Genomic DNA, 13,176 nt, shown 5'->3' with positions numbered 1-13,176 from the left:
GGGTCTAGCAGGATTCCGCCCCCTCCTACCACCTTCAACTCTGGGAAGAGGAGCCTGGTGAGGGGAAAAGGCCCCGCCTCTTTTCCCATCAGGCCATGGCAGGCCCCAAGGGCGGGGCTGAGAGAAAGGGGTCCCTCCCACCCCCACCCCCTGCTTCCCAAGGACCAGGTGGTCATCACTGAGAGTTCCTAAGCAGCACAGGCCGTGAAGAGAAGTTGGGAGGCCAGGTCTGTTGAGTGCCAGGCAGGAAGTGTTCAAAGCCTGGAAGAAGAGCTGCCAGAGGAAAAACACCAGCCCAAAGACGAAAAGTCCCGGCTCGAGTCCCAGCTCTGCTCTGCCCTTTCCCACGGGCGCCCTCTCCAGCAAGACGCCCAAACACTGTGCACTTCAGTTTCCCCATCTGTCAAATGAGGCCCACGTCTCAGTCCACACGTGACGGTAGACTGGGTAGGATGCAGGGCTGTCACAGGGCACGGCCCCTTCGGGCAGCAGACAGACCCCCCACTCCTTACACAGCTCCAAGTTGGTGTGATCTTAGGCGAGTTACTTAACCTCAGTTTCATCATCTATGACATGAGGAAAATAATATAAACTCGTAAGACTGCTTAGAGGATTCAATGAGCAATTGTCACGTGCTTAGAACAGGGCCTGGCATGTGGTCAGACTGTAGGTTTTCCCTATTATTAGTAGTGTTAAGGCCTGACCCACAAGGATACACGGACGATTCTGATCGATGGGCAGAAAAAAGCTGAGGAAAGTTGGAGGAAGAGGGTAAGGAACAGAGGAGGCTGCAGTTAGAGCTGAGGAAGCAGGGATGGGTAGGGGGACAGGTGGTGATGGGGGGACACGGGCAGAGGGGCCTGGTGACTGAGAGACATGCGTCAGAGCAGAACTCAAGCCAGAAGCAGAAACCCCAGGGAGCCAACCAGCCAGGCCCTGGGCCACGGTGTGGACAAGCGCAGAGCTAAGAACCACTGTGGGACTTGCCTCCTAGGCCAGATGAGGCCTCCTGTGAAGAGGACTAGGAGTGGAGACAAACCTGGGCTGAGCCCCAGGACAGGTCCCGCCAGCTGTCTGAGAGAGGCCAGCAGGCCCTGGGTCGACACCAGGTCCTCCAGGAGCGCTATGCTCCAAGGCTGAAGCTGGGCCCCACTCCCCTGGCATCCTCCACAGGGTGTCAGCCACCCCTGGCTGCCATGTCCCTCACTTGTCCTGCGCACTCCATGAGGGACCCCCCCCAGGAGAGTGAACAGTTCACTCCCCAGGAATGGGACACTCTCACTGCGTCTATTTTTTTTTTTTTTTTTTTTTTAGCTGAGCCATCCTGCTACCTGTTGGCAGCTCAGCGGCTGCTCAGCTCGGGCTGGACTCGAACCGCTGTTGCTCAGAGCTCAAACTCTTGAGCGAGCTCTTAACCAACTGAGCCACTCAGCCGGCCCCACACTGCGTCTATTTTTATATACTGATTTGTACAAAAGAATGTATAGCACATGTGTATTTCTTTTTTTCTTTTTTTTTTTAGCTGAGCCATCCTGCTACCTGTTGGCAGCTCAGCGGCTGCTCAGCTCGGGCTGGACTCGAACCGCTGTTGCTCAGAGCTCAAACTCTTGAGCGAGCTCTTAACCAACTGAGCCACTCGGCCAGCCCTAGCACATGTGTATTTCTGCCCACCCACTTTTCTTCCTCCTGCCTCAACTTTGGCCCTGGGTCCCAATAGGCTATCTGGACAACGGAGTCACTGAGTCCCATGGCTCCTCATCTCACTCTGAGTAAAAGCACAAACCCTTCCAAGGGCTTACAAGGTCATCATGACCCCTTCCACTGACCTCTTCTGTGCTGTCCCTGGCCCCCGAGCTGCCCCACAAACACACGGGCACACTCCTACACAGGGGACCTTTGTGCCAGCTGCTCCCTCTGCCAAGAGCACTCCTCCCTCCACTCTTTTCCTTCAAGTCTCATCTTCTCATAAACGCCTTTTTCTCTCCGTGGCTCTGAGGACTGTCCCACCCCATTCCCACCCACACTAAGACACCGTAAACAGCCTAAGATCTAGATGCGAGTCTCTTAGCCTTTCAATTTTTCCGCACCTTTTGGTCCCATCTAAAACCTACAGGGTCGTCTCCAGACCCTGAGCCTCCACCCGCCTCATCAGACATCTGGGTCCTGTTAGCAATGAGGGTACGAACAACTTCCACCCCTTTCATATTCCTGTATTGAAGTGGGCGTCACGGGTCAGGGTCCCCTGGGCAGGAGAGGGGGAGACAGACTCGGGGGTTGAACGCAGAGGTGTGGGAGCCATGCTGCTCCCTCACAGGGCAGCCACCTGTCTGAGAAGACTGGACCAGGGAGACCAGGACAAAGCAGGGCAGTTTGTAACTTACTGGGAGATGCTGGCAAGGCACTGTTTGACCTTCATGTCTTCCCCTGGAGAATGGGCACAGCATAGAGAAGGGAAGAAGACGTGAATGTGGGTTCTGGTGCTCTGGACACGGGAAAGTGCTATTAATATACAGAGAGTGCCAGAAAAATGTCTACACATTTTAAGAAAGGAAAAAAAATTTTTCATTGTATCGCTCAATATATACCGATCACAAAAGATTATAATTGTCATACTCAATATATACCAATCACAAAAGATGAATACGAGTCACGTTTGACTTCTGCTATTCCAAGAGGCGCTCGCAGTGGTTCCCATCAGTGTAATTTTAATACAGTTTGTTCCTTTCTTAAAATGTGTATACGTTGTTGTTGTTGTTTTTTGGCACCCTCTGTATTGGGAGCTTTTCAAGCAAAGATTGTCACTTGGTCAGCTGGTAAGAGGACAAGCAGAGAAGAGCATTCATTGATTGAGAAGCAGTTGCCATCGGTCATTTCCACCTGCCCACCCATTTCTTCTTTTTTTTAGAAGATTTTATTGGGGAATTGGGGGAGGGAACAGCGTTGGGGAATCGGGAAACAGACAAGTTGCTATCCTTTTGTTCTTCAGTCTAGTTGTGGAGGACGTCACTTCAATGGCCCATGTTGGTATTGTGATCATTGCACTCTTCCCAGCTGAGGCAGATTGGTCACCGGCCATTGGATGGCTGCTCATGGCTGCTCACGGCAGCTCACTCTGGCTGCCGGTTACTCATGGTAGCTTATGGCAGCCCACTGCAACAGGGGCTGCAGCCTACGCCATCACTCACGATTCACAGCAGCCCAGTTCCAGATCAAGCTATTGTTCACCATCTTAGCTGTAGAGGGCAGTGTCACTGGCCCATGTGGGATCCGAACCAGTGGCCCTGCTGCTCAGAACTCACGCTCCCAAGCCAACTCTTAACCAATGCACCACTCGGCCAGCCTCCATTTCTTCTTTTTGCATACATTTTTTAAAAAAGCATCTGGGTTTTCCTTTGGGGAATTATCCATCCTCTCTCTCAGTGGCTGACACTCCCATGATGGGGCCATGACCCAGGCCAAGCCAGCCCCACGCCGCAGTGAACAGTTCAAGGATAGGGATGTGACACACTGAGAGTCAGTCCCTGGACTTCCTGTCAGGAGAGAGGCTTTTCCTTTGCAGAGAATGCTAAGCTGGGAGGATGGGAGCCTGGATCTGCTAGGGGCTGCAGTGAGGAAAGACCCTGCCTTAGTCTGGAGCCAACGCATGGGGAAGCAGAGCTGAGAGCTAGTGAGGGAGATGGGAATCCTAGTTATGATGTACTCTGAGCTCCTGGATCCAACTATTCCTGAAGCAGTCCAATCTGAAATGTTCTGTTTCACAAGCTTACGCTACTCTGAATTGTGTTTCTGCCACATATAGCACATGTCCCCTCCCCTGCTTTGATCTACCTTCACAATTGATTTCCAATGTCAAAAATCACAGACTAGATCTTTTTTTTTAAAGGAGGGCACAGCTCACAGTGGCCCATGTGGGGATTGTACCAGCAACCTTGGTGTTATCAGCACCACGCTCTAACTAACTGAGCTAACTGGCCACCCTAGATTAGATTTTTTATTTTAAAGAATTTCTTTTTTTTTTTATTGGGTAACTGTGTTTTTTCTAGGACCCATCAGCTCCAAGTCAAATCGTTGTCCTTCAATCTAGTTGTGGAGGGTGCAGCTCACAGCGGCCCAGGCAGGGATCGAACCAGCAACCTTGGTGTTATCAGCACCATGCTCTAACCAACTGAGCTAACTGGTCACCCCTATTCATGTTTATTTTAAAAGAAGAGGAAACGGAAGCCCAGAGAGGTTAAGGCTTTGTGCCCAAGGTTACAGAGCTAGTAATTGGCAGCTCTGGGATTTGAACCAGGACACCTGGTGTTCTCAATCGCTGTGCAATGCTGCCTAACATAGTAGTTAGCGTTAGCTGAGCCTTCTCTGTGTGCCAGACCCTGTTCTAACAGCTTTACATGTGTAAACTTGTGTCATCCTCAAAACAGCCCATTTTACAGATGAGGAAACTGAGGTTAAACAACAATAACATTATTAGAAATTGCATTATTAATAGAAATTAGAACTAACATGATATGACTTGAGAATCCACACTCTTTTTGCCCTCCCAACTTAATGGAGATATAATTGGCAAATAAAAGTATAATTTATGGGCCAGCCGAGTGGCGCGATGGTTAGGGCCGGCTGAGTGGCGCGTTGGTTAAGAGCTGGCTTGGGACGCCAGCTCTGAGCAGCAGGCCTCCAGTTCAGATCCCACATTAGGGCCAGTGACGCTGCGCCCTCTATGGCTAAGATGGTGAACAACAGCTCGACCTGGAGCCGGGCTGCCGTGAGTCGCAGGCGATGGCGTAGACTGCAGTGAGGCTACAATGAGCTGCCATGAGCTTCCGTGAGTGGCTGGCAACCAGTGTGAGCTGCCAAGAGCCACTGTGAAGACCAGGCGGTTACTGGCAGGGATCCGGGGAAGCTTCCGGCCCGAGAATCTCTGACCCGGACCCGGCTCCTGGCTTAGGGGCTCCAGGTCCACCTGTGCCTCCAAACAGCTGACAGCTCCTAGCAACTCATTTTCCTGTTGAGCTTCGGTTCCTGTGTCTGTAAAATGGGGATATGACTCTAGTTGCCTATTACCTCTGATGACGTAATAGTCAGATCTGCTGGATGACTGGATAGGGGGAAACTCTGTATAGTGGAAAGGGGTTATTATTCAGAATCGGTGGAATTCTGACGAGTAGAAGGGAGAGGAGATAGGACCCTGGCAAAAAGGGTGGTATGAAGCAAGACTATTTCTGCCACATTCGTTCATGAATATTTTTTGAGCACCTACTGTGTGCCAGGCACCAGCCCTGAGGATGAGGAACCACAAGGGGAAGAGGTCCTGGAATGCCAGGCTCCAGAATAGGGTGGGGCAGCAGGTTAACCCAGGTGGTTAGAGCGCAGTGCTCATAACACCAAGGTTGCCGGTTCGATCCCCACATGGGTCACTGAGCTGTGCCCTCCACAATTAGATTGAAACAACTACTTGACTTGGAGCTGATGGGTCCTGGAAAAACACACTGTTCCCCAAAACAATTTAAAAAAAGAAAAGAATAGGGACTATGTCAAATGGGCAGTGGGGAACCACGTCAGGAAGGATGGTGACAGAGAGGCCGTCGCCCAGGACAAGTGCGGGAGACCCCTGAGGAATAGTGCGTCTCCTCCACAGAGCAGGGCACAGCACCTGACTTGGGGGGATGGTGTCAGGCCTGTGAAAAAGAGAGGGCACTGAGGTTCCTGCCTGAACCCCATGGCCCAACCCAAGCCCCGCTCTCTGCCTGGGGTCACTCAGCCTCCAGCCCTTCTTGTGGCCTCGGGCTATTCAGCTGCTTGTGGTCATCTCCCGTAACCCTGGACGATAAATTAATAAGTAAAATGTGTAGTTTGTCAGATGGTACTATGTGCTCTGAAGGAAATCGACAGGAATTTCAGCAGGAATCACTCCCTCACTTCCTCTTGGCCTTGGCTTAAATACCACCTCTCCGTGAGGCATTTTACATCGCACACGCTGAGCTGAAACTCTTGTTTCTGTATGTTTACTTGTGACTGTTTGTCCCACTAGAATGTAAGCTCGTGAGGAAAGAACTAGTTGCCTGCTGTCCCCATAGTTTCTAGAACATTCCCTGGCCAATAACCATTTGCTGAATGAATAATTATTTCCTCCGACAAGTCGGAACAAAACAAAACTCTCCAAACCAGTTCTCCAGAAAAGGGGGACAGGATAAGGCTGCACAGAGCTGATGTGAGCGGTCTGCGAAGCGATTACAAATGAACTTTAATTTTATAACGTAAGTGTTTTTGCACACGTTGGAAGGAGGGAGTGTTCTGTCAGGAGGGCTGAACCAGAGGTGGGGTTTTCTTCTGATGCCACAGCATTTACAGCTTTTGTAATCAGAAGAGCAAAGAAAAACCTTGTTTTACAAAGAAAAGCAAGTGCTTCCGGTTGACAGGAACCCGGGATCTTGGTCTAGCTGCGGGACAGAGGTCCCCTCCGCCAAGGCTGGCTGCTTGCATTGGGGACTCAGGGACTGGGGTGATCTTGTTTCTTTGCTTGCTCCCCTCTGGCACTCCCTGGAGGCCACAGAGCTCTCCAGAAGGCTTGGGCACAAGTGGCAGCACACCTGGTCTACTACTGGCTCAGCCTCTGACCAGTAGTGACACCATGACACAGGTCTTTTCTCTCCCGCAGGGCGCTGGTAAACATTCAGTGTGACAAAAATAAGGTCAGGTAACTGGCCCACAGTCACACAGTAAGAGAGTGGGAACCTGAACCCACAGAGTTTGAGCCCAGAGCCTGTGCTGTTCGTCGTGATTCTGCTACCTCCTTAAGTTCCTTTTCTGGGTCAGGTAATCCGCAAAGGGCTTAAAAAACACAGCTTCCTTGAGTTCTCAAAACCCTTCCAGGGAGGTGGGCGTGCTCTTCATCTCCTGTTTACAGATATGGAAATCGAGATGCAAGGTCGTAACCAAGTTTGCAGATGGGATCTGGACGTAGGTCTGGGAGACATAACAAACCATCCCCAAATGCAATGCTGTGAAACAATCATTTTGTTATGCTTCCAGGTTCTGGAGGTCAGAAATTGGACCTGGCTTGTCTCCGCTCCGCAATATCTCAGGCCTCCATTGGAGTCTTGCAACTGGAGGTGACTTGACAGCTGGAGCTGGAACCATCTGCAGTCTCCCTTCACTCACATGTCTGGAGGTTGAGGAGGGCTTTCAGCTGGGACTCCAGTTGGGCTGAAACCCTGAATGCCAACGTGTGGCCTTTCTACATTGTCTCCCCATGTGTGCCGTGTTGGACGTCCACAAAGCAGGGGGGCGGGGTTCCAAGAACCCCAGGGAGAAAGGTGGAGGGGCATGGCATTTTCTGAGTGCACCATCTCTGCTGTCCTCTGTCAGTCAGGCAGCAGGAAAGGTTGTCCCATGTTCAAAGGGAGGGGACACAGTCCCCTGCCTCCATTGGGCAGGAGGGTGTCAAGGCCACACTGTAAGGAAAGCCCGTGGCGTGGGATGGGAATTCTTGCTGTGACTCTCTCTGAGACAAAAGCCCACTGCCTCCGTGGTCCTCAAGCTTTATGACATGTTGGAGTCACTTTTCAAAGTCCCAGTGCCCAAGCTACACTCCAGACCAGTGAAATCAGCGTCTCTGGAGTGGAACCCAGGCAGCAGTATTTTCTTTAATTCCCAGGTGATTACGGTGAAGCTTTCTCCCATGTTTGCCGAACACCTGGCCAAGAGTCTGGCTCGTGAAGAACCAGTTTTTCTCCAGGTGTGAACACCTAGGACTGCTTGTACACAGGGTCCTCACAGGTGGACTTAAAAAGTTGGAGTTAGGTGTTTCTTCAAACAGTTATCTCCTAATGATGACACGGGACGGTTGGTTTCCATTTGGGGGGGTTTTGTAATTTCCTTTGTTAAATACATTTGAGTAAAAAGGTAAGGAGGTAGAGGTCATTTTTTGAATTCAAAGTAAATAATGGTAGAGCTTGAATGTACACAGGGCAGTCACAGAAGGGCTGTGGGAAACAGGAGGCTGGGAAAACCCTGAGGCTGATCGTCAATGATGGTAGCGTGACTATTACTATGAATAGTATTACCTTTCACGATTGCTAGTGAAAAATCAACTTTGGGTCATTCTGAAATTTTAAAAATATACATCTGAAAGCTAGCCTTTGAGAAAGGAGTGGGCGGAAGAGGACCAGGCTGCTTGTGAAGCAAATAAAGAGACCCATGTAAGTTTCCCGGCTCTTTGCTGAGGAGCTGGGAATCCTTTGAATTCATTGTGACAACCTGTTTCTGTAAGTCCCCCGTGGGGAAGAGAGGTCAGTCATCTCTCTCGTTCTTAGGGGGAACTCAAGAAATTGGGGTTACATGTCAACAGGAGAGGAAAAAGAAAGGGTGTAGGAAAAGAGGGTGTGGAACAGAAGAAGGAGGTCCTGGAAGGGTAGAGTCAAGAGTGGGTTCTTATCCTGAGTCCCTTGTCCTCATGTGTGTTTAAGTCAGTCCCTGACCCCCACCCCAGGCCTTGAAAGAGTGGAACTCTGACTCCCAGAATCCTTTCAGATCAAACATTCTGTAATTTCCAAGAACTATTTGGTTTCCGGACCAGCTACATAAACGCCTCCGGAGCATAGGCTGTGCCAGGGAAGGGCGGGGCCAGGGAAGGCCAATCAGAGGCCAGGAGTGAGGGGTGAAGGCACATGGGGCCTTCTGGGAAGTGTCATAGGACCTAGTACCCAGGGAGTGGCCTTGGCCAGGGAGGGATACAGCACGTCCCAGCCCGTTTTCTCCTTTGAAGGACACAGAGAAGAGGGTTGTCTCACCATTTGACAGGTGAGGAAGCTGAGGCTCTGAAAAAGTCATTGGGTTGCATGGAAGGGAGAGGAGGAGAGGAAAAAGGCTCTGCCCAGGGCCAGATCTGGGGGTTTTCTCCCCCTATTTATGCTGAGTCTGTCTGTGGAAAATGCTGCTTGCTAGTTTTATCCAGGGTTCACTCCTTCCTGTTTCCTTTAATACTAAAACCCTGCCCTTTCCAAGTTTGGCTAACACCGCGCGAAGTGGCTATATACTACATTTTCTGAACTTCTCTTGTGGTTGGGTGTGGCCATGTAATTAAATCCTAAGCAGATGTGCTAGGTTCTACTTTTAGGTTATGACCTTAAAAATGAGTTGGGATGGTCTCCGCGGGTCCTTGCCCGCTCTCTTTCCTCAGGCTGGGATGCAGACATGATGGCAGGCACGGGAGCAGCTAGCTTAGACCTCCAAGGAGGAGCCATACTTTGAAGGTGGCAGAACCGTGAGCTACAATAGCTGGGATCCCTGACACAGTGGAGCTGCCATTTTAGTCCAGGAGTACTTACTTGCCTTTGGAGCTGTTATTATATGACAGAGAGAAACTCCTATACCATTTTGAATCTTCATTACAGCAGCCCAGATTTATATCTCAGTGTATCCTCTTAGCTCCAATCACACCTCTTATTTGCCCCCACGTTCTTCTCAAACTCTGGTTCCGAGACTGGTAACACACCAGGTAAGAATCTGTCCTCCTCAGCTGACCTCCCAGAATGCTGCTCTGGCAGCCCCCTGGGCAAAGAAACCCACCTCACACTCGAGGACAATAAGAATCCTTGAAATGGAGCCCTGAGGAACTTGGGGCAAGTCCCCTAATGTTTTAACTCTCAGTTTTTTCCATTTTACAGATGATGTCAGTAAGGAACATTCACAAAAGCTGGTTTTATATGAATACAACATAATCACCAAGATGCTTACTCTAAAAATGGAGAGGAGCTGGGAAGGGGCTTGTTTCTTGGGCAGCATGACACACACACACACACTCCTACAGGCTCCCACAAAATCAGAAACCCCCCATCCCAGATACAGAACCACAGACACTTGACAAAAGATGCTCATCGGTTCCTGCACAGCAGACACACGCAGAGCTGTGTACAAACAAAACCACACACAGAGGACAAAAACGAGGTACAGCTCTGTGCTTTGTTTATTGTTGCCGCCACCCCAGGGAGCTCTGGGTTCTTCAGTGTCTTTGCGGGGTGTCTTCGTGACTCTACCTCTCCACTCCCTGCCTCTTGCTCCCTATCTTCCCCTTTTTCTGGTGCTGGGGGGGCACTTCCCCTCAGAGCCTCTGTGGGGTAAGTCCTGGGGATGGGGCTGGGGGCACGCAGGCCTGGGTTCTGCCCCGAGGTGCTTGTTCCTCTGTGGTCCTGCCTCTGTTGCTGTGTGGGGTCCGTGCTCTGGCCTCATCTGGGGAAGGAAAACAGGTGATGAAACGGACAGAAGCTTGGTTCCTAATTCTGCCTCTCCTACTCACTTGTTCTGTGACTCCAGAGAAAGACCCTCCCCACTCTGGGCCTCAGTTTCCCTCCCTGTAAACCAGATTTCCCTCCAGTAAGAAAGGGTCTGGGGCCGGCCAAGTGGCACATTGAAGAGCTGGCTTGGGACGCCAAAGGGCCCCGGTTCGGATCCCACATATGAGGGCCAGTGACACTGCCCTCCACAGCTAAGATGCTGAACAACAGCTCGACCTGGAGCTGGGCTGCTGTGAGTCGCCGGCGACGGCGTAGGCTGCAGCCCCTGCTGCAGTGGGTTGCCATGGGCTACCGTGTGTAGCCAGCAGCCAGCGTGAGTGGCCAGCAGCCGCAGTGAGCGGCCGTCCAGAGGCTGGCGACTGATCTGCCTCGCCCGGGAAGAGCGCAATGATGGTGCCAACTTGGGCCAGTGAAGCAACGTCCTCCACAACTAGACTGAAGAACAAAAGGACAGCAACTTGTCTGTTCCCCTTCCCCCAATTCCCCAGCACTGTTCCCATCCCCCCAATTCCCCAATAAAAAAATATGGAAAAAAAAAAGGGGTTTGCATTTCCCCTTTGCTGTGGTCACTAGGAACTCAGAGTCAAACGTATGTCTCGTTTTATTCTATGTTAAGACAACAGTTCTTTGACCCCCCTCGTCCCCACCCAACCATGCACACTCAGCCCTGTCCTTTCGAGGAAGAGGGAGGGACCTTCACAGGTGCTCTGAGCCCCTGACTCCTTACCTCCAGCTCTGTCTCAGGGCCGTGCCTCCCGCTTATTCTGCTCTGTATTCTGGAGCTTGGTCACCAGCTTCCTCTCGTGCCCACCAGGGCTGGGGCGGTTGGTGTTGGCAGCAGCTTCTCTTTTGGTGCGACCTTTCCGGGCTCCCGCTCCTGGGAGCAGAGGCAAGAGCCCAAGGTGAGGTGGCTGGAGGCGTGATGACAAGCCTCAGAGGAGAGGTGGGGATTGTGGGATGCGGCAGTGGAAAGAGCATGGGTTGGAGTAGGGAGCTGGGGGAATTGCCACCACATAGCTTTGGGCAGTCATGGTCCCTCTTTCTCCATCTGAGGAATGAGGGCTACCCCAGATGATCTGTTGTTGCTCCAACTTTCTAGGCATGTGTGAGGCCCCCCAAGCTGAGTAGGACACTGCTCAGTGGATGAGGGGTTCAGGGAACAGGTTGGAAAAGGGTGAGGAGTGGAAAGAAGTTCAAGGAGGGGTCCTAATGTGGGTGCGGGGGTCAGAAGTGGAAGGACCAGGAAGGTGGCAGGGCCAGGCCTTACCCAGGTGAGAATAAGCCAGGCTGTAAAGGTCGTACTCATCCAGATTGGGGTCTTCGTCCTTGGGGCCTGGGGGCTGCCGGTTTGGGTTGACTGCTGTGGGGATGGCGGCCATCAGTTCTCCTTTACTCTCTCTCTCTCTCTCTCTCTCACCCTCTTTCACCTTCTAAAGCTTTGTTTGTGTCTGATCTCCTGACACCTCCCCGTTCACTGGATCCAATTTATAAGGCCACGTCTCTTCCTCAGCCTGCAGCCTGGCTCCAGCCCCTCAGGCGCTGTCTGATGCAATCTGGCCCCTTTCCAGAACCCAGCCTAGTAAACAGCAGTCCTGAGAGGAGAAAAGACTGAGTCCTGTGAGTCCCAGCCCCGCTTGCCTCCTCTCTCTCACTGGCGCTGCCCTGCTGGTATTTTCCACAGAAGAGATCCCCGCCCCTTAGGGAGCAGGAGGAAAAAAGGCAAGGTTTAGGCATAAACAGTCCTTGGGATCCTGGTCAGTAGGGGCCAAGGGCCTCACCTGGCCCACTCCTTTCTGTCCATCTCCTGTCCTCTCCCCTTCCCCCCACGTGCCCCTTCCGGGCTTAAGGTCATGGCCACACAGCTGACCCTCACTTCCACCACGATTCTGGCTCAGAGTCAGGACCATGGTGGCAGAATATGGCGTGAAGGATGTGGGGAGAGGATATCGACATACTATGTGCTAGGTCCGTGGTTCTCTTCCCTGCCACACCCAACACCCCTTTTTTATAAGAAGCATCTTGTAAAACCCCCTTGTTACCCTGAACTGGGTCCCTAGGTCATTTCCCTCACCTGAGAGGGAGGCCGGCAGAGTGGTTAAAAGTGCGGACTCTGGAGCCAGATCTCTAACCCCTGACCCACTACTTCCTGTGTGACCCCAGAAAAGTCACTTCACCTCTCTGTGCCTCAGTGGTCTCCTCTATAAAATGAGGGTGATTATATTTATATCTACCTCCCAGAGTTGGTGAGAGGATCCAATGAGATACTACACGGAAAGGCCCTCACACCAGTGTAAGTTGCACTATGTAAGAGTTAATCACATAATTTCCAAGCAACTCAGTGGAATGCCCTCGCAGTAATGTAAATGAGACAAAAAAGGATATTAATTCATAATAAAATAGTATCTATTTTGAAATATGGATATACCAAAGTAGAAGACATTATGAAGTAAGCAGATGTTTGTACCACTTTAATAATGAATTAAATGAAGGGGTTCAGATAAGAAACACGTGGAAGTGGAATTTTCCACTCTTGCCTGAAGGCTCTGACCGTGGGTCCTGTTGCCCCACGGAAACCACACCCTTGGTTGCCCACTGAAGCCTCTGCAGAGGCTCCTGCACCAGCTCCCAGCTCCCACTGTCTGGAGCAACGAAGGAGGCTTTTTTTCTTTTTCTTTTTCCTTTTTAACTTAGTAGTTTCCAACACAACAGGACCCTCTCAGCCCAGCGCAACTGTTCCTTCTCTGCTCACCCTCCCCACTCAGCTATGAGCCTGTTGAAACACTATTCCATCTTTTTTTTTTTTTTTTTTTAGCTGAGCCATCCTGCTACCTGTGGCAGCTCAGCGGCTGCTCAGCTCGGGCTGGACTTGAACCACTGTTGCTCA

General features: G+C 51.3%; 1 protein-coding gene across 1 annotated transcript; it reads right to left on the bottom strand.

The window, feature by feature from the left end:
• Nucleotides 1–9,946: 9,946 nt before the first annotated feature.
• On the bottom strand, nucleotides 9,947–11,916 carry NUPR1 (nuclear protein 1, transcriptional regulator). Its single transcript, XM_019648413.1, has 3 exons — nucleotides 11,560–11,916; nucleotides 11,020–11,169; nucleotides 9,947–10,227 (listed from the first exon to the last, which is right to left on the bottom strand). Exons 1-2 carry the CDS (start codon nucleotides 11,669–11,671, stop codon nucleotides 11,033–11,035), a joined length of 249 nt encoding a protein of 82 aa, XP_019503958.1. The 5' UTR covers nucleotides 11,672–11,916; the 3' UTR covers nucleotides 9,947–10,227; nucleotides 11,020–11,032.
• Nucleotides 11,917–13,176: the final 1,260 nt, after the last annotated feature.

The sequence above is a fragment of the Hipposideros armiger genome, unplaced genomic scaffold (genome assembly GCF_001890085.2).
Source record: "Hipposideros armiger isolate ML-2016 unplaced genomic scaffold, ASM189008v1 scaffold_126, whole genome shotgun sequence".
Lineage (NCBI taxonomy): Eukaryota > Metazoa > Chordata > Mammalia > Chiroptera > Hipposideridae > Hipposideros > Hipposideros armiger.
Note: the sequence above shows the minus strand (reverse complement) of the source record. Positions and strands in the feature narration are given on the sequence as shown.

Bases quoted from the DNA above. Each gene is read 5' to 3' on its own strand.
- NUPR1 (XM_019648413.1), bottom strand. From the start codon at position 11,671: ATGGCCGCCATCCCCACAGCAGTCAACCCAAACCGGCAGCCCCCAGGC. The intron at 11,170-11,559 runs GTAAGGCCTGGC...CTCTGCTCCCAG, and splicing joins CCTGGCTTATTCTCACCTGG to GAGCGGGAGCCCGGAAAGGT.